The sequence below is a fragment of the Brienomyrus brachyistius genome, chromosome 4 (genome assembly GCF_023856365.1).
Source record: "Brienomyrus brachyistius isolate T26 chromosome 4, BBRACH_0.4, whole genome shotgun sequence".
Taxonomy (NCBI): Eukaryota; Metazoa; Chordata; class Actinopteri; order Osteoglossiformes; family Mormyridae; genus Brienomyrus; species Brienomyrus brachyistius.
Window position 1 is genome coordinate 22,622,797 of NC_064536.1, and position 26,496 is coordinate 22,649,292.

Genomic DNA, 26,496 nt, shown 5'->3' on the forward strand with positions numbered 1-26,496 from the left:
CGTCACTTTAATTGCCTGCAGGTGTGAACCCAAATAGACTGTATGCTGTAATGAAATCAAAAGGTGCTTCATCAAAGTATAAGTTTAAGGGAGTGCAGACTTACTGTATGCAACTAGCATATTTTTTATAGTTTCCCCCTAACAGATTTGTTTGCTTTTCAATTGAATTGTGCAGATTACAGGTAACATTAAAGGTGGGAAAAGTTTTGAAATGATTCATTTTGGCCTCATTTTTTACATTACAAATGCCAGGTATTTTAACAGGGTTGTGTAACTTTTATATCCATCCAACGATGTAAATTACTTCCACAATAAATCTATGGAAATGAAAATTACTGCATGTCACCAGAACATAAAGTAAAATGGTCATGGGAGACCAGTACTTGCACTAAATCACAATTTCATGATTAAGATGAAAAAACAGAATAAGCAGCTGGAGGATGGATGAATGAATGAATGAATGACCTCTGCTGTATAATCAAATACTCACAGTAATCTGTAGTCACAAATAAGCAGAAAAGGTAGATGTTTATTGAACAATTTTTTTCCATTACATACAGTATAGAATAATGTGTGACCTATTGTGGTTTAAACACTTCCTGTTTGTAGTGCAGAGGTTAAATGCAGCCTGACAGAATGATTTTACACTTGACTGCAGTCTTGTTTGTGTCCACCATGTGGCAGCAGTATACAGGAATGGTCTTATTTTGTGTTAGTGGCTGGTGTGTGTATAAATTCATATACCCTGATAGCATGGAATTTTGCCTCCAGCTTTGTGTCTTTGATCTAGGCAGGAGCGAATTACATACCAACAACAGTATGTTAAATTATGTATAGTATATTACAGTATATTATAGTAGTATGTACAGTATATTAAAGTATGACAGAATTATATTATGCACTTTTCTTTAGGAACAAAATTGCATAGTTGCATAGTTAAAGTAACAGGAAATCCAGCAGGACTGGGATCCTAAGAGAACTTTGCCAAAGGCTGCATCAAGACTGTAAGAATGACACTGACCCACCACCAGCACTGACCCCCCCCAGCTTCTCAGGACAAGAAGTCAGCCCAGACCAGGCCCTGCCCCCCAGCCAACAGGCCGCCTAGAAGCTTACGGCTGGTCCAGTTAGACAGCACTAGGTGATCTGGGTGTTGGGGGCGCGGGGGGGGGGGGGAGGGGTATGGTCACAACAGAGGGAGAAGTCCCCCCCAGGAAGTAGAAGCAGAAGGTGAGGACAGCTCACTTAATTATCAGTCACTGTATCTCAGTGCTGCTATACTTTGTCTTTCTTGCAAAGGAAGTTTATTGTCTTGCAGACAGTTTCCTGCTGATGTAGAGCCCCAGCCACACATGCCACAGCCAGCCATTACTGTAAGTGATGATGTTGGTCAGGTGGGCTGTGCAAAGGCAGCATGACGATAAAGTTTGTGGTCAGTTGGTGAGAAGGAGCGACACCCCATGCAAACGGAACAGATGAGTGCAGAACCTGTATAAACCAAGCGGAGGGGAGAAAGTGGGTTTTCATTGGACTCCAGGAGTCCTGGGTCACAGACAGAGAAACAGTGACAGTATGGAGAATCATAATCTATAATGAAATGACAGGCTGTGAATTTGGGCATCTGTGTCTGTCGGGGGCTGAGAGAAACACAAACAGCTCTCAGTCTGATAGGACGGCTGTTAAGGCCCAGGTGAAGTGAATCAATGTGCTCATCACCTGACTTTGCCCCCCCCAGGACAGCCCCCACCCCTGTCTTACAGTGACACCTTCCTATTAGGCCTCTTGTTTCCTACTGATCCACAGAGATGAAAAGGACCTACTACAGTGGCACTATAGAAAACTGTATAACACATAATAAAGGCTGAACCAAAGGCCTGAGGACAGACCCTCTGTATGCAGCACACAGTGTTTATACAGAGTCTCACCCTCACATGCTGTATGACGACATTTCTGCTTCTCAGAATAAGTGTCTGAGAATATTTTCTGCATCATGCTAATCATTTAGCTGCTTTATGCTCATGCATGAGTGAAAAACAAGGACATATTTGCTTCACTTGCATGTATTTTTATTCTCTGAGCTACAATGATTCTGGAGAGGACCTGAGAGGCTCGGAGGGCCAGTGAGGCCACAGGGTGCTGAGAGAACTGCAGGGCAGGAGCAGGAGGACGGCGTGGCTCCTCTCCTCTCAGCCGCAGCAGGAGTGTCGTCAGGCGGGATAACGTCGAGTAGACAAGAGTCTGGGTGACTGATCCAGATAGTGTGTCCCCCATCTCCCTCTGTTGGAGACGGAGACTCAGCCAGCCCCTCTACTGCAGCCCAGGAGATACTGCTGACTGCACCGGGACTTAGGATAGAGTGTCAAACCAGCCCACCTTGGAGGCGTGGGGCTCTGGAGGGTCAATGTGGGGGTGTCTTCTTCGTCGTGGAGGTGAGCCCAGTATGGGTGGGGTGATCCACCCGCCGGGCGACTCCTCAGGGTCCTCGAGGTCGCTCTCGCTCAGTGGGTCGATGAGGGGATTGTCTACCAACCATCACTGTGCGTGAAGCTCAGATACTAGGAGGAGGTCAGGGGAGAGTGTGCAGGTGGAGATGTGAAGCGAAGGAGGTTCCCAGAGATACCTGTTATCTTGCTCATTTGATGTCCTCTGCCAGCCCCTGGAGGATGGGCTCCACCTCTGCGTCTGGTTCCTCAAAAGTTTCTTTCTTCTAGGGAGATTTTTCTTGCCACTGTTGCCTCTGGCTTCCTCACTGGGGGCTTTGGGCAGCGATAATGTAAAGTGCCTAGAGATACTGTAATGGGAAAATGCACTAAAGAATTGAATTGAATTGTTCAATCATTCTGTCACAACATGCGGGAATCCCGGATAGGTGTTTCGCAAAACAGAAAGGAGGTTTAATTAAACTAAACACACAGGGACTGCAAATTAACACGACTGCAGGGATCAGAATGAGAAGGTTAGGACAAAGAAGGACACGGACTGACAGGACAAGTGATGTTTATCACCAGACAAGCAATGGTGAGACAAACAGGTGCTTGTATACATAGACTAATGAGGGGCAACAAGCACCAGGTGTAGCCCATCATGGTCACGTGAGGGAGGAGACAGGAGGGTCAGGCAGACATGGCAGGCAGGATGTGACATCACTGTTTTATACCTCGCAGTTTATTTCAGTTTACTTGTGAAGCTGCAGAAAATGGCTGTGAGTCACATGACTAACACAGGAAAGAGGGCAAGCTGAAGATTTACGTTTTTTTTTTCTTTGGCTGCAGCTGCAGCTAAGAGCAACTGGACTGCAACAGTGAACTTATGGATATTGATGCCTTACTGTCAGGAGCCCATGTCTCCTGTTGGTCTTGCTGTGGTTCCTCAAAGTCCCTCTGTGTCTTTAGCTCATCATGATATTAGATATCTGACTGATTCACCTGCTATCTCAGCACTCCTGAGTGTTGGCTTTGAATGTAACCATGACTGTGTCTCTCTGCAGTTTGCAGGCTTCCTCTGATCCTTCCTCTGATCACTGATATCACTGACCCAGTGGCCTAATGGATAAGGCATCAGCCTCCAGTGCTGGGGATTGTGGGTTCGAGTCCCATCTGGGTTATTGGGGGCAGCGTGTGGCTTTGTGGGCTAAGCCTGTGTGCCTGTAATCAAAAGGTTGCAGGTTCAAACCCAGCCTCAGCCTGTGGGTCTTTAAGCGAGGCCCTTAACCCCCAGCTCCCTGGGCGCCGCTACGGGTGGGAGCCCTTAGTAGACAACTTACTCTATGAAAAAAGAGCAACTTGTGGGAGGCGTAAAGACAATTTCCCTACGGGGATCAATAAAGTATCAATAAAGTATCGAATGTTATAATTATCACATGGTGTTTCTCCACCTTCCAGTGCCCTGCAATGGACTGACATGCTGTTGAAGGTTAACCTGACTTTACACTGTGTGCTTCCAGCATTAGAATCCAGATAATTATACTAATAATAAATAACTATGATAAACAGAGAAATTCATGGTCTTCTTTATTCATGCAGATTTTTTATTTTGTGAATTGAGTCTGTGCATTGATAGTTGATTTAATTCTCTACACACTAATAATAATGGTCTGACTTTCTGAAGGGCTAAACATTCAGCCTTGTGGTTTTCTCACTTCCTGTTTAAAGTCTCCACTCCACCTTCGCTCTGTTTGCTGTGTGTAAGAATAGAAACGACAGAGACAGTGAAGGTACAGAGAATGAGGAAGTGAGTGTCACTCTCCACAGGTCTGGGCTCAGTGACACACACACGTATGGATCCTCTGATGCTCCTGTTTCTTCTCATTGCTGGGCGCACAGGTGAGTGTCACTCATTACAGTGAACTGAGTAGAGATCTCTCTCCTGCTCCTCACACACTGTCAGATACAGTATGGAGATTAGGATGGAGATCTGGTCAGGAGAAATCGCAAAATGTCAATTTTGAAGAGATTCATCTGCCTTCTGTAACGTTGTCTTGGAAATTGTGAATATTTTTTGGATTCCTATGGTTGTATTCATGGGCGTCGTTAGGCCAGATCAGTCAGGGCTGTAGCTCTGAGTATTTTACCCCCGATGCCAATCTTCCTTCAAAAGAGAAAAAAGTCAAACCCCTGGTAACTTTACTCAGTCCCTGATCTGTTCAGTAGCTGGAAACTCCCCTGGGTGTTTGTATCAAAACATTTGCAATTGCTATGCTAATATTTGCATGTAACAGGTTATTGATGATATAAATTTAATATCTAAGTATTCATTGTAATACTGCCCTGTCTTTCTTTAGTAACCAAACAGTACAAAGACTGTAAGTGCAGATAAAATGCCCTTGTCCTTAGTATGCTTTGATGTTCTGTGTTGTGTACGATTATCTTACTGGGGTCATTTCAGCAGCACAAGTAGTTATGTGAGCAGGCAGCCGGGATGCCGTCAGTCATTTCTGTGTGTACAGTCAGAGGGGTCTAAACACCCAGCTTCATGTGCTACTGGAGCAGGTCTCTGTTTATAAGGGGTGAAGATCAGCCTCAAGCCCACTTCATTCTTTGCTTTTCCATGTGGCTTTCAGGGTGCAGACAGTCATAAATTACCTGCATAGTAAAAATTTAAAAATAGATATGCAGATACCTCCTCTTACAACAATTCTTCTTCCTCTGCTGTATTTTGGTTGGTCTATGAAAGTCAGTGCTGCCACCTGCTGGAAAGATCTAGTCAGTTATCTTACACAAGTACAGTTGACGTGCACCAATGTGCATGATCTCCACCAAACTAAAAATTTGGGCTAAACATGCATCATCAATAGTCATCTGGCGTAAACCCTTGATGACGAAATTTATGTCACCTCACCCTGTGTGGTACTGAAAGTATAAATTGGCCTTCAGAGCTGAAGATTGGAGCTGGTTGTCTTTCACTCTGCAGCAGGTTTGGAGAGCTAGTTAAGCTCTAGCTGGTAGAGACTGGGGGCAGCGTGGGGGTCTCACACCTCCAGGCTTGTGGTTTTGGTATCTGGCCCAGCTCTCTGTGTAGAGTTTGCATGTTCTTCCTGTATATATACTGGTTTCCTATGAGGTCTCTGGTTTCATATCTAAAGTCACATGGTCTAGGTGGATTGGTGCCTCTAAAAGTGGCCATAGTGACTGTGTGTGAGTGTTTGCCCTGTGACAGACTGGCATCCTGTCCTGGATTTTCCTCTGCCTTGTGCCCTGTGCTTCCTTATATCAGCCCAGTGCTCCCTGTATTTTACTGACTCTGTACTGGATAAGTATGTAGATAATGAATGAATGAATGAATGATCTAAAATATGTTTAGACCTTTATTAATTGTTATTTGCACACATTTATTAATCGCCAATATCACATTGCATGAGTACGAGTTGGAATCTTCTTCCTGCCTTCCCCCATCTTGCTCTCCATAGCTCAGGGCTGATGGCACAGGGGCAGCCGATGTGTGGCCCCCTGGAGCTGGGGGTTATGGGCCTTGGTCAAGGACCCACAGACATGTGACTATTCTGCCGAGACCGGGGCTCGAACTGGCGACCTTCCGATCACGTTTGCAGTTTGTGTATCTTGCTGCTGTATGAAAAATTTCCCCCCAGGATCAATTAAGTTCATCTGATCATATATTATTATATGATTCCCCAGATGATGTTGACTTACAGCAAAAGGGTCACGGGATTTGAAACTATCATGTGGTATCAGGTACAACATTCGGGTCTGTGCAATATGGACTGTGTCAGATTTAGATAGAAGTGGCTTTTATAATATAACTTTTGTTAATCCACAGATTTGATTTTTACATATTTTCTGCGTAATCTACTTAAAATTAAGGGATCTAGCGTTAACCGTAACAACTTCCATCCATTGCATGGATATACACTGACCACTGCTGCAGCAAAGTGCATCACGAGACCCGAACCACAGCGACCACAAGCTGGTCTCAGCCCTGGAGTTTCATAGGATATTTCACAGCATCAGAATTTTGGCTTTAGATTCAAGAATAGTTTCTTCCCCCAAACCATCCTCATCATTAACAGCTAAATCCAGGCTGCTGTAAAATTGTTTGCACCTGTGGAGTTTGTGAATTATAGTGATAAATGTATCACAAGGGTATTTCTCTGCAGTTCTGCATGTCTATCAGTTGTCTGTTAATATTTATTTGGGTGCTGTTAGTCATTCTTTGTATACGATGTCTGAACAAGTAAGCTTTCCAATGCAGTTGTAGAATATGGCAAATAAAACATCTTTTTTTTCAATTTTCTATATAAATTGTATTCCAGTATCAGCAAAATAATTAATATATTATCAATTCTATAGCTCTTGGCATCAATGCATGTTATCAGTATCAATGCATAAAAAGCCACCTTGAATTCTAAACTGACATTATATAAAGTTTTTGGTTCGTCTGATTTTCATGCATAACGTACAGTTTACCAGAGAAATGTCTTGGATTTATCTAAGATGATATTTCATATTTCATGACTATTGAAAATATCTTTTACTACCTCGAGTACTTTTAAGAAAATCACAGGCTGAAATTACAGTTCACAGCCACACGAGGGTAGCAAAGCTATGGACACTGTGTGTCAACGTAGTAAATGAGATGTAAAGAAGACACTTGTGAGCCCTCTGGTGGTGAAACAGTGTAAATGCTTTTGCAGTCATTCTATGAAAATGAAAAATACTGTAGACTATCGTATGTGGGCGCTGGGGAGCGTAAAATAAAATAGTGACTAGAGAGTAGTACCCGCTCTAGATCACAATTGCATATTTAAGGTAAACAGACAGACAGCAGATACTTTTTAATACATTATAAATAATAATCTTATTACATTTATAAGTTTAAATTCTAATTGCTCCTTGATGACTGGTGCCCTGAGCAGGATAAGTACCTGGATGATGAATGAATGAATGAATGAATGACCCCTGCTTTAAAATCAAAAACTCTCAGTATTCTGTAATCACAAATAAGCCAAACAGATAGACATTTATTGAATGATGTTTGTTTGTTTTTACATTACATGCAGAAAAACGGATGATTTATTATGGTTTAGTCACTTCCTGTTTGTAGTGCAGAGGTTAAATGCAGCCTGACAGAATGATTTTACACTTGACTGCAGTCTTGTTTGTGTCCACTATGTGGCAGCAGTATACAGGAATGGTCTTATTCTGTCTCGTGGCTGATGTGTGTATAAATTCATATACCCTGATAGCACGGAATTCTGCCTCCAGCTTTGTGTCTTGGATCTAGGCAGGAGCGAATTACATACTAACAACAGTATATTAAATTATACAGAATGTTTTCACCAGAAAATTAATCTGAAAATTATTCAGATTTGCAGATGTAGGCAGAAGTGGAGATTTCAGGTCCAGAGAGTACAAATCTAGACCAAGATATTGTTTCAACCAACCAGTTGAGTATAAAGAGTCACAGTCACAGAGTACTCAACTGGTTGGATGAAACAAAATCTTGGTCTGGATTTATACTCTCTGGACCTGAAATCTCCATCTTTGGATGTAGGTATACATAGTTAAAGTAACAGGAAATCTAGCAGGAATGGGATCCTAAGAGAACTTTTCCAAAGGCTGCATCAAGACTGTAAGAATGACACTGATCCACCACCAGCACTGACCCCCCACGTTCTTGGGACAGGAAGTCAGCCCAGACCATGTCCTGCCCCCCAGCCAATAGGCCGCCTAGTAGCTAATGGTTGGTCCAGCAAGACAGCATTGGGTGATCTGGTTGTGGGGGGGGGGGGTGGACACGACATGGTCATAACAGAGGGGGAAGTACCTCCCCAGAAAATAGAAGCAGGAGGTGAGGACAGCTCACTTAATTATCAGTCACTGTATCTCAGTGCTGCTATACTTTGTTTCTCTTGCAAAGGACGTTTATTGTCTTGCAGTCAGTTTCCTGCTGATGTAGAGCCCCAGCCACACATACCACAGCCAGCCATTGCTGTAAGTGATGATGTTGGTCAGGTGGGCTGTGCAAAGGCAGCATGACGATAAAGTTTGTGGTCAGTTGGTGAGAAGGAGCCGACACCCCATGTAAACGGAACAGAAGAGTGCAGAACCTGTATAAACCAAGCAGAGGGGAGAAAGTGGGTTTTTCATTGGACTCCAGGATTCCTGGTCACAGACAGAGACAGAGAAACAGTGAAGATGTGGAGAATCCGGGAGGGAGTGTCAGTCTCCACAGACCTGAGGTCATCCATCCATCCATCCATCCATCCATCCATTTCCCAAACCACTTATCCTATTGGGTCGCGGGGGGTCCGGAGCCTATCCCGGAAGCAATGGGCACGAGGCAGGGAACAACCCAGGATGGGGGGCCAGCCCACCACAGGGCACACTCACACACCATTCACTCACACATGCACACCTATGGGCAATTTAGCAACTCCAATTAGCCTCAGCATGTTTTTGGACTGTGGGGGGAAACCGGAGTACCCGGAGGAAACCCCACGACGACATGGGGAGAACATGCAAACTCCGCACACATGTGACCCAGGTGGAGACTTGAACCCGGGTCCCAGAGGTGTGAGGCGACAGTGCTAACCACTGCACCACCATGCCGCCCCCGACCTGAGGCCAGTGAGACACAAATAAGTGTATTTTATCTGTGTTTTATCTGTAAGAATCTCTGTAATGAAACCACAGGCTGAGGACTTGGGTGTCTGTGTCTGTATGTGTCTTTCAGGGGCCGGGAGAAACTCAGTCTGATTGGACGGCTGATAAGGCCCTGATCTTGCTGTAGTCAGTTAAGCAGCACAGCTGGTTATGTGACACCCTTCAGTCACATCACTATAGAAAACTATATAACACATAATAAAGGCTGAACCAAAGGCCTGAGGACAGACCCTCTGTATACAGCACAGTGTTTCTGCAGAGTCTCACCCTCACATCCTGTATGACGACATTTCTGCTTTTCAGAATAAGTGTCTGAGAATATTTTCTATATCATGCTAATGCTTTAGCTGCTTTATGCTCATGCAGAAGAGAAAAGTGAGGGAGTTAAGAACCGTTAGTGTAGATAAAATGCCCTTGTCTTTTGCCTACTTTGATATTCTGTGAGGTGCACGATTATCTTACTGGGTTCATTTCAGCAGCACAGGTGGTTATGTGAGCAGGCAGCCGGGATGCCGTCAGTCATTTCTGTGTGTTCAGTGTGGCAGTTCAAAGACGCATGGTCCAGGCGAATTGGTCCCTCTAAAAGTTCCCATAGTGATTGTGTGTGAGTGTTTGCCCTCTGACAGACTGGCATCCTGTCCTGGGTGTTCCCCTGCCTTTGTGACAGACTGGCATCCTGTCCTGGGTGTTCCCATGCATTTGTGACAGACTGGCATCCTGTCCTGGGTGTTCCCCTGCCTTTGTGACAGACTGGCATCCTGTCCTGGGTGTTCCCCTGCCTTTGTGACAGACTGGCATCCTGTCCTGGGTGTTCCCCTGCCTTTGTGACAGACTGGCATCCTGTCCTGGGTGTTCCCCTGCCTTTGTGACAGACTGGCATCCTGTCCTGGGTGTTCCCCTGCCTTTGTGACAGACTGGCATCCTGTCCTGGGTGTTCCCCTGCCTTTGTGACAAACTGGCATCCTGTCCTGGGTGTTCCCCTGCCTTTGTGACAGACTGGCATCCTGTCCTGGGTGTTCCCCTGCCTTTGTGACAGACTGGCATCCTGTCCTGGGTGTTCCCCTGCCTTTGTGACAGACTGGCATCCTGTCCTGGGTGTTCCCCTGCCTTTGTGACAGACTGGCATCCTGTCCTGGGTGTTCCCCTGCCTTTGTGACAGACTGGCATCCTGTCCTGGGTGTTCCCCTGCCTTTGTGACAGACTGCCATCCTGTCCTGGCTGGTTCCCTGCCTTGTGCCCTGTGCTTCCTCAGATCAGCTCCATGCTCCCTGTACTGTACTGGCCCTTTAAACATGTGGAGGAAAAGACCTGCTTTTCCTATCAGACCCTAAAACAGGGCTGCCCAAATGGCAAACACTGCACTGAAACAATTAAATCCAGTCCCCCCCCCCCATCCCTGCTCAGTAAATGATGTGGATCTTGGCTATGTGCCCCTGATGGGGATGATAGCTGAGTGACCCTCCCCTAGAACACACTTGCTTGGTTTTTCTGTGTCTTTCCCTTGTTCTTATTGCTGTTTCACCTCCTCACTGTCCTCTTAAACCCATCTCTCTGTGCCATGACTCCTGGTACAAGTGTTACACAAACTGATAATATATAATATTAACCAGAGATACTGTGATGCTGAAAATGTGAATTCAGTTGGTTGTTTTCCCCACAGGTGCTGACAGTGTGTCCTCAGTGGGATCGGTGTCTGTACAGAGAGGAGGATCTGTCACCATCCCATGTTTCTATGAAGACAGTTATAAAACACATGTGAAATTCTGGTGGAAACGGAGTTACTGGAGTTCATATCCTCCCATCGTACGCACTGACTCTCCACAGATAAGTGGTGAAGTGTCAATCAGAGATGATCCTGACCAGAGAGTCTTCACTGTGACCATGAACAATCTGACGGCTGGGGACTCTGATCACTACTGGTGTGGTGTGGAGATCAGCGGAGGTGCAGCTGTGGGAACATGGATCCAGCTGTCAGTCACTGAAGGTAAGATGTCTGTACTGCAGACTGTAGCCAATGAGATGCACAATATGTAACTTGTCATTCAGACTTAAAGGAAGGACATTAACACAAACACAGGAGAAAATATTTAAATAAATAAGAGGGACCCCGGCCACTTTATTAGGTACACCTTTTCTATTACCGGGTTGTACCCCCTTTTGCCTTCAGAACTGCCTTAATCCTTCGTGGCATAGATTCAACAAGGTACTGGAAACATTCTTCAGAGATATTGGTCCATATTAACATGATAGCATCATGCAGTTGCTGCAGATTTGTCGGATGCACATCCACGATGCGAATCTCCCGTTCCATCACATCCCAAAGGTGCTCTATTGGATTGAGATCTGGTGACTGTGGAGGCCATTTCAGTACAGTGAACTCATTGTAATGTTCAAGAATCCAGTCTGAGATGATTCGAGCTTTATGACATGGTGCATTATCCTGCTGGAAGTAGCCATCAGAAGATGGGTACCCTGTGGTCATAAAGGGATGGACATGGTCAGCAACAATACTCAGGTAGGCTGTGGCGTTGCAACGATGATCAATTAGTACTAAGGGACCCAAAGTGTGCAAAGAAAATGTCCCCCACACCATTACACCACCACCAGCAGCCTGAACCGTTGATACAAAGCAGGATGGATCCATGCTTTCATGTTGTTGACGCCAAATTCTGACCCTACCATCCGAATATCGCAGCAGAAATCGAGACTCATCAGACCAGGCAACATTTTTCCAATCTTCTATTGTCCAATTTCGGTGAGCCTGTGTGAATTGTAGCCTCAGTTTCCTGTTCTTTGCTGACAGGAGTGGTACCCGGTGTGGTCTTCTGCTGCTGTAGCCCATCTGCCTCAAGGTCAGACGTGTTGTGCGTTCGGAGATGCTCTTCTGCGTACCTTGGTTGTAACGAGTGGTTATTTGAGTTACTGTTGCCTTTCTATCAGCTCGAACCACTCTGGCCATTCTGCTCTGACCTCTGGCATCAACAAGGCATTTTCGCCCACAGAACTGCCGCTCACTGGATGTTTTCCCTTTTTCGGACCATTCTCTGTAAACCCTAGAGATGGTTGTGTGTGACAGTCCCAGAAGATCAGCAGTTTCTGCAATACTCAGACCAGCCCGTCTGGCACCAACAACCATGCCACATTCAAAGTCACTTAAATCACCTTTCTTTTGGCTGATCAGTAATTTGTGTCAACGAGCAGTTGGACAGGTGTGCCTAATAAAGTGGCTGATGAGTGTACAGTACAGGCCAAAAGTTTGGACACATTTTCTCATTCAATGTGTTGTCTTTATTTTCATTTACATTGGTAGATTCTCACTGAAGGCATCAAAACTATGAATGAACACATGTGGAGTTATATACTTAACAAAAAAAGGTGACATAACTGAAACATGTTTTATATTCTAGTTTCTTCAAAATAGCCACCCTTTGCTCTGATTACTGCTTTGCACAATCTTGGCATTCTCCCGATGAGCTTCAAGAGGTAGTCACCTGAAATGGTTTTCCAACAGTCTTGAAGGAGTTCCCAGAGGTGTTTAGCAAGTGTGCAAAGCAGTAATCAGAGCAAAGGTTGGCTATTTTGAAGAAACTAGAATATAAAACATGTTTTCAGTTATGTCACCTTTTTTTGTTAAGTATATAACTCCACATGTGTTCATTCATAGTTTTGATGCCTTCAGTGACAATCTACCAATATAAATGGTCATGAAAATAAAGACAACACATTGAATGAGAAGGTGTGTCCAAACTTTTGGCCTGTACTGTATATATAAGTCGAAATAACTGTACGCCAGCAAAACAGGTTATTGCAGGTTAAATCTATACTAAAGAATCAGTTAATCATTCATTAAACTTTTATTTTTGGAAATACAGTGATAGTAAGTACAACATTTAATCAAAACAAATTGTTGCACTGGGGCCCATCGGACAGCAAGGTCGCATGTTGGGCTGGTGCCATCAGTGTAAATAGTGTAAATAGCTCTGTGTATTTACCATGTATTGTGTTGTGTGTGTCTATTGTGAGTATGACTGGCAGACATCAGGAAACCCCATCTTTGTAGCCTTCCTGTGCTTATCTGTGACTCTGGTACCCGAACCACACTGGTGTCAGACCTGAGGATAAAGGTGACAGAGCTCAGCAGGGAGCAGCATGACGTGGGACACGGCCGATCGCAGTGAAGACCCCCCTAAAGCTGCCCCGGTACAGTGGGTAATGGCCCCTGGAACCCTCCCAAGTACCGGTCCGGCTGGTGGCACGGCCCAATCACTGGTCCCCCAAGATGGGGGGCACCTGGTGATGCCACTGGAAGAGGAGGCACTGCGAGCTCTATTAAGCAGAGCCCCACCCCTACAGCTGATCTGCACCCATCGTGCGCATGGCCATGCGGGGGGGGGGGGGGGGGAGGCAGCTGACAGTTACGCTGACAGGACAGTCGGTGGTACAAGAGGTCTGACTAGTCAGCACTGCTGACCCCTGTGTTATCAGACTGGACTTACTAGTACAGCTAGGGGCCGCCATCGATCTGCTGGGGGCAGCCATCTGCTTTGGGTACAGATGTGGGGGTCCTCCAGTATGAGAGCAGCGGCCAGGGATAGCGATGGGGGAAGAGAGGAGGAGAGCCGTCCACCCAGTGGGGGGAAAAGATCTGCCCACAGCTCCTGAGGGAAAGTCTCCACCAGCCACACGACTGCAACTCCAGCCCAGACTGCGCTGAACGGCAGCACCACAGCAGGACCGTCTCCATAGACAGTGCAGGCTGTGCAGCAACTGTGGCAGTACAGCAATCAGCCCTGTTCACCCATCTGAATCCACATCGACTGCTTCTGGTGAAACTACAAGTGTCTGAGCAGCAGATCCAAGAAATGACACACAGGAGTCATCAAGCCTTCCCACAGTCCGTAAGCGGCACAGGCAGACCTTGTCACCAACAAGGACTGGTCATGTTGCTTTTGCTTCAACTATCAACCATTGAATGAGGTGACAAGGAGGGACTCCTATGTGCTTCCATGCATCACTGGGTCAACATGGTTCAGCTCCTTAGACCTCCGGAGTGGCTACTGGCAGGTCGAACTGTCCCCAGTAAACCACCCTAAGACCGTGTTCACCATCGGTCACAGGCTATGACACTTCTGGTCAGTTTCATTCAGCTCCTGTAACAGCCTGGTCACCTTCGAGAGGCTAATGGCGGCGAATGTCCCAGCTGACCTGCACCTAATGTGTCATCAACACTGATGATCTGCTGCTCCACGCCGCTGATTTTGCCCAGACATTGTGGAACTTAAAGACAGTGTTTGCAGGGACCCTCTGCGCAGGGTTGTGGCTGAACCCCCAGAAGTGCTCCCTCCTCCAGTGCATGATGCTCTTCCAGGGCCACATCATCAGAGGGAGGGCGTGGCCACCGACCCGCAGAAGATGATAGCTGTGTGAGACTGGCCCCCTGCACAGACTATAGCAGAGCTGCACAGCTTCCTGGGGTTAGTGTCATATTACCAACACTTTGTTAAGGACTTCGCCAGCATGGCAAACACAATGCACTGTCTACAGAAAAGGGAAGTGGTTTGCGTGGACAGATATCTGAGCTGCAGCTTTAAACCAGCTCTGTGTGACGCTCACCGATGTTCCCTCATCTCCTTGTCATTCTGGACATGGACGTTAGCAACAAAGGGCTAGATGCTATGCTATCACAGGCAGGACCGTGAAGGTGAGTGTGAAGTGGCATATTTAAGCTAAATGCTAAATAGGTAGGAGTGCAAGTATCGTGCAACCTGAAGGGAGCTGCTATCTGTGGAGCAGGTCTGCAAGAACTTCCGTCTGTACCTCAGTGGCCAGTGGTTCTGGTTGTAGAAGGACCACAAATCGCTTGGGTGGCTCCTGAGTTTCTGGCACTCAGAAGGACAGCTGGTCTGTTGGTTGGAGGTAATGGCAGAGTTTGACTTTGAGGTCCAACATCACCCTGGGAAGCTATATGGAAACGTGGACACTCTGTCTCACTGACCCTGCAGCAGCTCACAGTGCAGGACAACCAGGCCACCACCAAGACTTCATTTGCCAGCAGATCGTCACAGACCAGCACAGCAGCCCCATGCTGGCCAGGGTGAGGGAGCAGCTGGATGAAGGAGGGTGACTGGGTTGGGAGGCGATATCAGCCTCCGGTCCAGAGAACAAGGCCTACCACACCCAGTGGGGCACCCTGAGGAACACGAGGGCCTGCTGTTAAGCCACAGGTGATCGCTGGATAGTGCAGGGGAGTAGCTGCTGGTGCCCCAGAGCCTGTGTAACCCAGTGTCTGGTTCTTTTGTTTAGGTAAAGTGTATATGATTAATCTGATTTGTATAATTTTGGGGAGGATGTAGCAGATACTGAACTAGCAGCACAGAGGCTACAACATGATTTTGAATTAGTAGCTGGGCTGATACCTGGCAGCTGAAATTTTACGTTGATAAATGTAAGGTAATCCATGCAGGGAGCAGAAATATAAAGTACAGATATTTTATGAGTTCCACTGAAATAAAGGTAGCTGATTATGAGAAAGACCTCAGTGTGTGTGAGAGACTTCAGTTGTATATCTTGATGCTTCCATGTCCCCCTCTATGATTCCTGGTCTTAGAGGAATGTCTTATGAGGAGAGGTTAGCTGAGCTGAATCTGTTTAACCTTGAGCAAAGGAGACTAAGGGGGGCATGATCCAAGTATATAAGATTCTAACAGGTCTGGATGCTGTTCAGCCAAATGGCTACTTCAGTGTTAGCCATATGTGGAAATTAGCGAGAGAACTGAATTTGAGAAAGCACTTCTTCACAGAGCGTGTAGTTAGAGTATGGAATAGTCTTCCTGTTAGTGTAGTGCAAGCTAAAACCTTTGGTTCCTTTAAATCAGAGTTAGATAAGATTTTAACATCTCTGAGCTATTAGTTAAGTTCTCCCCAAACGAGCTTGATGGGCCGAATGGCCTCCTCTCGTTTGTAAATTTCTTATGTACTGAGCTGACACATGCTCTGCATCATTTGTGTTTTATGTTCTTTTCATTGCTTGTTAAATATAATTTAATAACTTATTCATTTAATATGTGCCAATGGGAGTAATCCCATGAATCCCCGCTAAGGTCTGGGATCGACCCAGGAGATACGGGATACGTGGGAGAAGTGATAAGACTGCATGTCTTCCTTCCACACTCTCAGCAAGCTTACTGCTGAAGCTACAAAATTCCAGAGTACATCTGCGAGTAGAGAGAGAGCTATTCGATTCACGGCGGTGAAGGACCGAGTGCCTGACGAGTCACTTGCTCCGGCTCCAGGACGATAGAGAGAGCAGTCAGATCAGGCCTGCTACAATTTTTCTTTAGTTTAATTATTTGCCAGCTTAGGTTTTTCAGTGGGCAATAATGGAGTGTGAACTATTGTAGCTACTGTTTACATTGTATATATTTTGTCTTATAAATATTTTTTTTTTATTTTAGCATTTCTCTAGTAAAGTTGTTAAATTTAACTGCATAATTTTATATTGTGTAGTTGTTGAATAAGGTGACTAAAGTATTTAGGGTGGGCATGTTAGCCCTGAGTTAGTTTTGAAGGGAGCATATAGCCTACAGACAGACACCATAGTGAACTCAGGGCCCCCGTCAAGTGATTGTTAACTGGGGCCCAGCAAAAGGCCTGAAGGGGGCGCTACACCTGTGCTCTCTCATGCTGAGGTCAGTGCACGGAGCCGTCGGGGCCGGGCAGTACGGCGTAAAGAAGATGCTGAGGAAGCTGTGGCAGCGCTTCACCTGGCCGGCTGCCAGCAGGACGCCCAGATGTTCCTGCATTGCTGTGCTGCATGTGCGGCTCAGAGGGGTCCTAGCTGGCAGTGCCGGTCTGCCCTCCAGCTGTACCTAGGGGAGCATGTGGGGGTCGATGTCCTGGGCCCCTTTCCCCACACTGAGGCTGGGAATCACTACATTCTTGTGGTCATGGACTACTTCACAACGTGGCTGCTAGGGATTGTGAAGACCCGTACCACCCCCCCCCCCCCCCATCAGCAGAGTGACAGGCTGGTGAAGAGGCTGAATCGCATCCCAGCTCCCCAGCAGACAATCCTCATTGGTGAGCACCAGCATGATTGGGACACTCACCTTCCCCTGGTTCTGTGGACTTATCATGCAGCAGTACAGGAGAGCACTGGCTGTGCCCCTGCGTCCCTCATGTACAGCTGTAGGCTGTGGACCCCAGTAGAGCTGGTGTTTGCCTCACCCCCTGGGCCGGAGCTGCCGGAGACACCAGGACTGGATTATCTGCTCCAGCTCCAGGACCATGTGCGGACCGTGCATGAGCTGGCCAGGTCACATCAGGACATGGGCAGAGTCAGACAGAGGTGAGCCTATGACATCCGCTGCTGGGGACAGGTCTCCCAGCCTGGGGACTCTGGGTGTACTGGCCCATCAGGAAAAAGGGGTGGTTGCCCAAGCTGGACAGCCACTGGAGGGACCCCCAGGAGGTCCTGAAGTGAATCTCCGAAGCAGGACTGTCATGTTACATTGAGACCGGCTGCTTCTATACCAACCCTTGGCCCACTTGGAGAAACCATCAGCAGGACCTGGGATGAGTTTCCCAGTAGATGGAACTGAGGAGGTCGGCGGGGAACCTGGGGCCCAGTGGCCACAGAGGGCTCAGTGCTGTCTGGAGCACTGCCAGGACTTTGGGGGGGTACCAGGTTGGGTCCCTCCCAGAAGGGGGGCAGTGTAGCACTGGGGATTCCTGTCGGGCAGCGCAGTGGCGTGCTGGACCGGTGCCAACAGTGTAAATAGTGTGAATAATGTAAATAGCTCTGTGTATTTATCATGTATTATGTTGTTATTGTGCTGTACATTAATGTCAGGTATAGTATTAATGTTAATTGTTGTGATTATCATTGTTTGGGCCACCATGTGTAGTGAGAGTAGCTGGGACCCTCAGCACAGTGGCCAGTGTCTGTGTGCTGTGAGTATATATGGCATAAATCAGTACCTGTCTGTGACTCTTTATTATCACTGGGATCACCAAGTCTGGTATCTGTGCAGCAAAAGGATAATATTCTGCTAAATGAAGTACTGTAACCTACAGTGGACTGACTTTTTATTAATGTGTATAAATGGTGTAAGAGGGAGTGAGAGTTAATCAGCTGGGTAATTTTCATACTGTCCCTGCAGGTGTGTCCACACTGAACACGGTGACTGTACAGAGAGGAGGATCTGTCACCATCACATGTTCCTATGAAGACAGTTATAAAACACGTGTGAAATACTGGTGCAATGGGAGTGACTGGAGTTCATGTACTCCCATAGTACACAGTGAATCTACACAGATAAGTGGTGAAGTGTCAATCAGAGATGATCCTGACCAGCGAGTCTTCACTGTGACCATGAACAAGCTGACAGCTGGGGACTCTGGTTACTACTGGTGTGGTGTGGAGATCAGCAGAGGTTCAGCTGTGGGAACACGGGTTTCCCTGTCAGTCACTGAGGGTAAGATGTCTGTCCTGCAGACTGTAGCCAGTGAGATGCACAGCATGTAACATGTCATTCAGACAGAATGGAAGGACATTAACACAAACAGAAGAGAAAATATTTTAATATATACAGTAAGAGAGAGCAAAATTTTTGTTTTGATCAATATCATAATTGAGACCTGGGAGAAATAATTTCAGTTTAAATGTGCTATTTTAGGGGGTTAAATATGATAAGTAATATGTTATGAAATATCCATTATTTTTTTTAAGTAAATTTAAAATAATCAATTTCATTGAAAAGCACACATATGTAAATTAACATACTGTAAAAGAAGATCAGTTTGGCTCTATTACTCATGGTTCACCTATACATCCATCCATCTTCCAAATAGCTTTTTCCTACTGGGTTGCGGGGGGTCCGGAGCTTATCCTGGAAGCAATGGGCACGAGGCAGGGAACAGCCCAGTATGGGGGGGCCAGCCCATCGCAGGGCACACTCACACTCACACACACACACACACTCCTATGGGCAATTTAGTAACTCCAATTAGCCTCAGCATGTTTTTGGACTGTGGGGGGGAAACCAGAGTACCTGGAGGAAACCCCACGACGATATGGGGAGAACATGCAAACTCCACACACATGTGACCCAAGCGGACACTCGAACCCGTGTCCCAGAGGTGTGAGGCAACAGCGCTAACCACTGCACCACCATGCCGCCCCCTATACATTTATATTTAAATAATTGCACATTAGCAAAGGAGGTTTTTACAGGTTAATCTTAAACAAAACAATAATTTATTTAGTTAAAATGATAAAATTAATAATTTATTACACTGCTTAACCTTTACAAACTCAGTGATAGTAAATACAGCGATTAATCAAAACAAACTTTAATATTCAAATTCACAAATGGAAATAATGTACTGTAACCTACAGGAGACGGGTACTGACTTTATGAATATGTGTATAAATGATGTAAGAGGGAGTGAGAGTTAATCAGCTGGGTAATTTTCATACTGTCCCTGCAGGTGTGTCCACACTGAACACGGTGTCTGTACAGAGAGGAGGATCTGTCACCATCACATGTTTCTATGACAACATGTATCAACAACATGTGAAATACTGGTGCAATGGGAGTGACTGGAGTTCATGTACTCCCATAGTACGCACTAATTATCCAAAGATAAGTGAAGTGTCAATCAGAGATGATCTTGACCAGCGAGTCTTCACTGTGACCATGAACAAGCTGACAGCTGGGGACTCTGGTTACTACTGGTGTGGTGTGGAGATCAGCAGAGGTTCAGCTGTGGGAACACGGGTTTCCCTGTCAGTCACTGAGGGTAAGATGTCTGTCCTGCAGACTGTAGCCAGTGAGATGCTCAGTATGCAACAGGTCATTCAGTCAGAAAGGAAGGTCATTAACAGAAATAAAGAAAATAACATTTTAATATGGGGGCGGCATGGTGGTGCAGTGGTTAGCACTGTTGCCTCACACCTCTGGGACCCGGGTTCGAGTCAGCCTGGGCTACATGTGTGTGGAGTTTGCATGTTCTCCCCATGTCGTCGTGGGGTTTCCTCCGGGTACTCCGGTTTCCCCCCACAGTCCAAAGACATGCTGAGGCTAATTGGAGTTGCTAAATTGCCCATAGGCGTGAATGGTGTGTGAGTGTGCCCTGCGATGGGCTGGCCCCCCATCCTGGGTTGTTCCCTGCCTCGTGCCCATTGCTTCTGGGATAGGCTCCGGACCCCCCCGCGACCCAGTAGGATAAGCGGTTTGGAAAATGGGTGGATGGATATTTTAATATACAAGATGGACACCATAAATGAGACCTGGGACAAATAACAGTAAATGTGCTACTTCAAGGGGTTAAATATGAGAAATAATATACTTTGGTTTAGCATTAAGTGAATTTTAAAGAAATTCATAAATTCAATTGAAAAGTATAAATATATATTAAAATAATGTAGAAGAGCATCAGTTTGACACTGTTGCTGATGCTTGATCTATATATGAAAATTAAATGACAATAATACCACAAAGCAGATTTTTGCAGCTAATTTTATTCTGAATAATCAGTAATTCATTCATTACACTGTTTTGTTTTTGCAAACACAGTGATAGTAAATAGATCATTGTTTAAAAACAAATTTTAATATTCTGCAGAGTAAAGTACTGCAGCCTACAGTAGACTGGTACTGACTTCATGAATATGTGTATAAATGGTGTAAGAGGGAGTGAGAGTTAATCAGCTGGGTAATTTTCATACTGTCCCTGCAGGTGTGTCCACACTGAACACGGTGTCTGTACAGAGAGGATCTGTCACCATCCCATGTTTCTATGACAACATGTATCAACAGCAGGTGAAATACTGGTGCAAAGGGAGTGACTGGAGTTCATGTACTCCCATAGTACGCAGTGACTCTCCAAAGAAAAGCCGTGAAGTGTCAATCAGAGATGATCCTGACCAGCGAGTCTTCGCCGTGACCATTAATAATGTAAAACCTGTGGATTCTGGTTCCTACTGGTGTGGTGTGGAGATCAGCAGAGGTTCAGCTGTGGGAACACAGGTTTACCTGTCAGTCACTGAGGGTAAGATGTCTGTACTGCAGACTGTAGTCAATGAGATGCTCAATATGTAACATGTCATTCAGTCAGAAAGGAAGGACATTAACACAAATAAAGAATAAAATATTTTTATGTATAAGAGGGATCAAATTTTAGTTTTGATGAAGACCATAAATGACACCTGGGAGAAATAACAGTAAATGTGCTACTTCAGGGGGTTAGATATGTGAAGCAATATGTAAAAAAATGGCAGTTGTTTTGAATTTTAAGTAGAAATCTTATACAAAATGTAAGCTCGCCTCTCTAGGCCACCCAGGTTACACAGGAGACCAGACTACGTCACCTAATGCCCTGCCCCTTAAAATGTATCATGGTTATCCTCTGGATTTCCACGCATAGCTATGTCGCATGACAGACTCGTATCCCAGTACTACAACAATATTTATTAACAAAATACTAAAAAACCAAGCCTCTAAATAGCATAAATTGCCAACATCCCACAGCATGACTAAAACCAGATCATTAAAACAAAAAAGAGTCGTTGAAATAGACCTGGTGCTGGCAGTCCGATTTTATGGTTACACCTCATCCAATGAGCCAGCCAGGGAGAGTGGTTACCTGGGGAAAGGAAAGGAGATACCACAGCAAACCACACCAAGAGCTCAAGTATCCAGGTGCCAGTTCCCAACACCCAATCACAGCAAAGCCCTGCATGGAGCACATGTTCCTTAATTCCCCCCTCAATCACTCCATGCAGTGCAGAGAAAGACACACCAACCACCCCCCGAAACTCCAGCACCACACTCTTTGGCTCTCTGGATGAAGAGAGAATCAATGGTAAATATCTACCCTCAGAACCCACGCCAATTGGACCGGCCGGTACTCAATTAACCTTAGTAGTTGCCACTCACTTATTAGTTCTGGTGTGGCTGTGAACAACAAACCAAATCTTATCACACACAACAAAAAAAAAGGAATAGAACAAAACAGGCAAAACAGCAATGGCAACTCCTGCAAACATGTGCACACAATTTACATCATAACCTTGATATACATACAAATTTAGAATCATAGGTACAATATAAATGCATGCATCTTACCTGGGCTTCGGTACAAACCCAGACATGCGCCCGTCACTTGGCAACCAGTCTACGACAAGATTGGTACTTATTACATACAAAACACACATCACCACACCATTCAACCATCATCACTTAGTACCTTGCACTGCAGCCCGACACAGGATAACTAGCAGCCCTCAGCCATCCCCGTCGCTTACAGAAATGCCGCCAGGAACACCAGACCACGCCCCCTAGACCAGATGTGAAAGGGTCACAGTGGGCAATTTAGCCAGGGCATCGGGTACCACCCCTACTCTTTTGAAAGATGCACCAGAACTGCTTATGACATCCGAGTTACAATACCTGGGTTTTACATCACATCTGAATGACGGCACCATCCAGCAGTTACCTTTTTTTGTACTTGGTCTCCAACCCAAGTACTGGGCAAGTTCTAACCTGCTTAGCTGCTGGTGGATTAGCTAGTCTGACCTGCAGGTGCTATAGCTGCTGACCTAAAAAAGCAACTACAGTATACGCCAAAAAGTTTTTTTTGCAGGCTAATGCTATTTTATCTGATTAGTTTTCATATTTTTGCAAATATAGTGATATTAAATACAACATTTACTCAAAGCAAATGTTAAAATTCTGCAGCGTAAAGTACTGCAGCAGACAGTAGACTGGCACTGACTTTATGAATATGTGTATAAATGGTGTAAGAGGGAGTGAGAGTTAATCAGCTGGGTAATTTTCATACTGTCCCTGCAGGTGTGTCCACACTGAACACGGTGACTGTACAGAGAGGAGGATCTGTCACTATCCCATGTTCCTATGACAACATATATCAAAAACATGAGAAATACTGGTGCAAAGGGAATTACTGGAGTTCATGTACTCCTATAGTACGCAGTGACTCTCCAAAGAAAAGCGGTGAAGTGTCAATCAGAGATGATCGTAACAAGCGAGTCTTCACCGTGACCATGAACAATCTGACAACTGGGGACTCCGGTTACTACTGGTGTGGTGTGGAGATCAGCAGAGGTTCAGCTGTGGGAACATGGATGCAGCTGTCAGTCACTGCGGGTAAGATGTCTGTACTGCAGACTGTAGCCAGTGAGATGCTCAGTATGTAACATGTCATTCAGTCAGAAAGGAAGGACATTAACAGAAATAAAGAAAATAATATTTTAATATATAAGACGGACACCATAAATGAGACCTGGGACAAATAACAGTAAATGTGCTACTTCAAGGGGTTAAATATGAGAAATAATATACTTTGGTTTAGCATTAAGTGACTTTTAAAGAAATTCATAAATTCAATTGAAAAGTATAAATATATGTTAAAATAATGTAAAAGAGCATCAGTTTGACTCTGTTGCTGATGCTTGATCTATATATGAAAATTAAATGACAATAATACCACAAAGCAGATTTTTGCAACTAATTTTATTCTGAATAATCAGTAATTCATTCATTACACTGTTTTGTTTTTGCAAACACAGTGATAGTAAATAGATCATTGTTTAAAAACAAATTTTAATATTCTGCAGAGTAAAGTACTGCAGCCTACAGTAGACTGCAACTGACTTCATGAATATGTGTATAAATGGTGTAAGAGGGAGTGAGAGTTAATCAGCTGGGTAATTTTTATACTGTCCCTGCAGGTGTGTCCACACTGAACACGGTGACTGTACAGAGAGGAGGATCTGTCACCATCCCATGTTCCTATGACAACATATATCAAAAACATGAGAAATACTGGTGCAAAGGGAATTACTGGAGTTCATGTACTTCCATAGTACGCAGTGACTCTCCAAAGAAAAGCCGTGAAGTTTCAATCAGAGATGATCCTGACCAGCGAGTCTTCACTGTGACCATGAACAATCTGACAACTGGGGACTCTGGTTCCTACTGGTGTGGTGTGGAGATCAGCAGAGGTTCAGCTGTGGGAACACGGGTTTCCCTGTCAATCACTGAGGGTAAGATGTCTGTACTGCAGACTGTAGCCAATGAGATGCTCAGTATGAAACATGTCATTCAGGTAGAAAGGAAGGCGAAAATATTTTAGAAAATATTCTACTATTTCAATGTTTTAAAATTTCACTGGGGACTTCCGGCTTGAGCATGAAGTGAGCTGCCATAGTTTTTAATGGTTTGCTTGACCTTTGTTATCTGTGGCCTTGAGAAACCCTAAAGGTGGAACAGATGAACGTGGAAATTTCAAGGAATGGAGTCGCCCTCAGTTTGATTTGTTTTCATTGAAGTTTTACTTGTATGGGGAATCATATAAGTTTTTCGTTACGTAATGGATACGATTTACTTCAGCTGGGTGTAGCAGGAGGAGAAAACGAGGTGGGTGCCCAATTAAGTTCTGGTGGTGAGTAGCCAATAGGCGAGGGCGCTCAGACTATAAGGGTTACCCCGGCACAGGCGTTCTTCGGCAGTCATTTCAATTGCTGGATTCTCTGTTCGTCCGTGGACTAGTGGTTGGGACCTCTCATACCGGCGTGTTTAGCTCCCTGACGGTGAATGTTACAAGCTGCGATAGGACGCCTGACGCTGGGATTAATACGGCTGGGCAGATAGCGTGTTATTATAATCAGCCCTTGACTTATTTTATTATTACAGGGTCCCGTGTGTTGTGGCGTGGCGGTGACAGCTGCTTCATCTTACGTGGGACGGCGGCTCTGCTCTGCCTAGCGGCGGCTCTGCTCTGCCTTACTGCTGCTGTTTAGTGACGCTCGCACGGTTTTGCGCTTTGTGCGTTTTCGGTTTGTCTTGTTCAGCCTGTAGCAGGCTGATTCATTAGCGGGTCCTTAGCTGGGGAACTGTTTGGCTGGGTGTGTGTGTCCACATGCGTGAGAGCGGGTGTTGGAGGGGCTGACTGGTCTCCCCGCTCCTCAAAGGTTTGTGTTTTTTCCTTTTTTTAATTGTATTATGTTCGTTTTGTTCGGTATTTGGTGTCATGTTTTGAGTAATGTCCTTATTGTATATCAATGTAAATGGTTTTGTACTTTTTTCCTTTGTAGTCTGCAGTGTTTTTTCCCTTTTGGGTTTTGTGTGATTTTATTATTGTGGCATGTAGTTGTACCTTTCTCTTCCCACCTGTGACCCGCATGATTTTTGCTGGTTCAGCTGTGCTGTCTTGTGTTCAAGCGCCCAGGTTTAGACCGGCAAGAAGTGGCTGCTGATACGCGGGCGGTATTTCAAGCCGATGGTGTTCCGATTGACGGACTACTCCTTTCATGGTTTTACTTAATAAATTGTTTGGAACAACGTCTCTCCGCTTATATGGTGAACGGACCAGTGTGCCTTTGCCCGGGGGTAGGGCGATTGAACTTTCTCTGGGTGTGATACCTGGGTTGGCGTAGTCGGGCTAATCTGTGGCTATTAGTACCAAACAATGGTACCATTTGGCAGTATTGCATTACGTCACTCGCTACATGGGGAAGAAGATACCGCTTTTGGGGTTGAATGCTCTTTTCCTTATAAGGAGATCTGGGATATGTTCTGGGTATTACCATGGCAGCGTCTCCTTTTCAGTTTTACGAAGGAACCAAACTTATTTTTCATTGCATGTCCTCACACGCAGCTTGTACCCTTCTGCTGTTTTGGGTCACATGCTGTGAATGTCTTTTATGGCTAACATGGCTGTTGCTATAGGAGCCATCCTGTGAAGTTTATATCTTAAAGGGGCTTAATGGACCTGGTACTAGGGATGGCAATTGAGAACCGGTTCCAAATTTTCCAAAGCATCAATCGTACCCCTCTGAGCTTATCACTTCCTTTATCAATGCCAGTGTTACACCATATTTTGTGACTGTCACAATGTGTGACTCCAGGGGGCGCTGTTTCACATTTTACTGGGAATGAACGCAAGGTTCCGGTTCATGTTCACAAGCCCTCTGAAAAATAAATTAACACGTAAAAAAACAAGAGAATTGAAATGAATAAGTATCATGTCTTAACAAATTTATTTGAAATATGTATTTACATACATGAATATATTATAGCACAGTAGGTACCACAGGGCAGAGCAGCATATTGGACTGGTGCCAACCTTGTACATAGTTCTGTGATTTCCAGACATCGTCTTGTGCTGTATCCTAGGGTCATGTGTAATGTTAATTGTGGTACATTGTGTGTGTGTGTGCCCACCGTGTGGGTTAGGAGTAAGCGGGGTGATGGGCACAGTAGGCAGTGTGTGTTTCACCAGTGCCAGTCACTAACAAAACAAACACCTAGTAGTTGAATCCCATCGCCTCTTGCATATTACTCTTTCCACAC

At 45.3% G+C, this 26,496-nt stretch overlaps 1 protein-coding gene and 1 non-coding gene across 2 annotated transcripts in view; both read left to right on the top strand.

Annotated features, from left to right (window-relative positions):
• The window catches only part of LOC125739920 (uncharacterized), a 645,903-nt gene that overhangs the window by 34,906 nt on the left and 584,501 nt on the right, over nt 1–26,496 (top strand). The window contains exon 5 of the mRNA XM_049010480.1: nt 19,611–19,727. Within this exon, the coding sequence (XP_048866437.1) occupies nt 19,611–19,727 (117 nt within the window). The remainder of the gene's footprint in view (nt 1–19,610; nt 19,728–26,496) is intronic.
• trnaw-cca (transfer RNA tryptophan (anticodon CCA)) lies at nt 3,532–3,604 on the top strand. Its single transcript has one exon. It is a non-coding gene; the product is annotated as a tRNA-Trp (tRNA).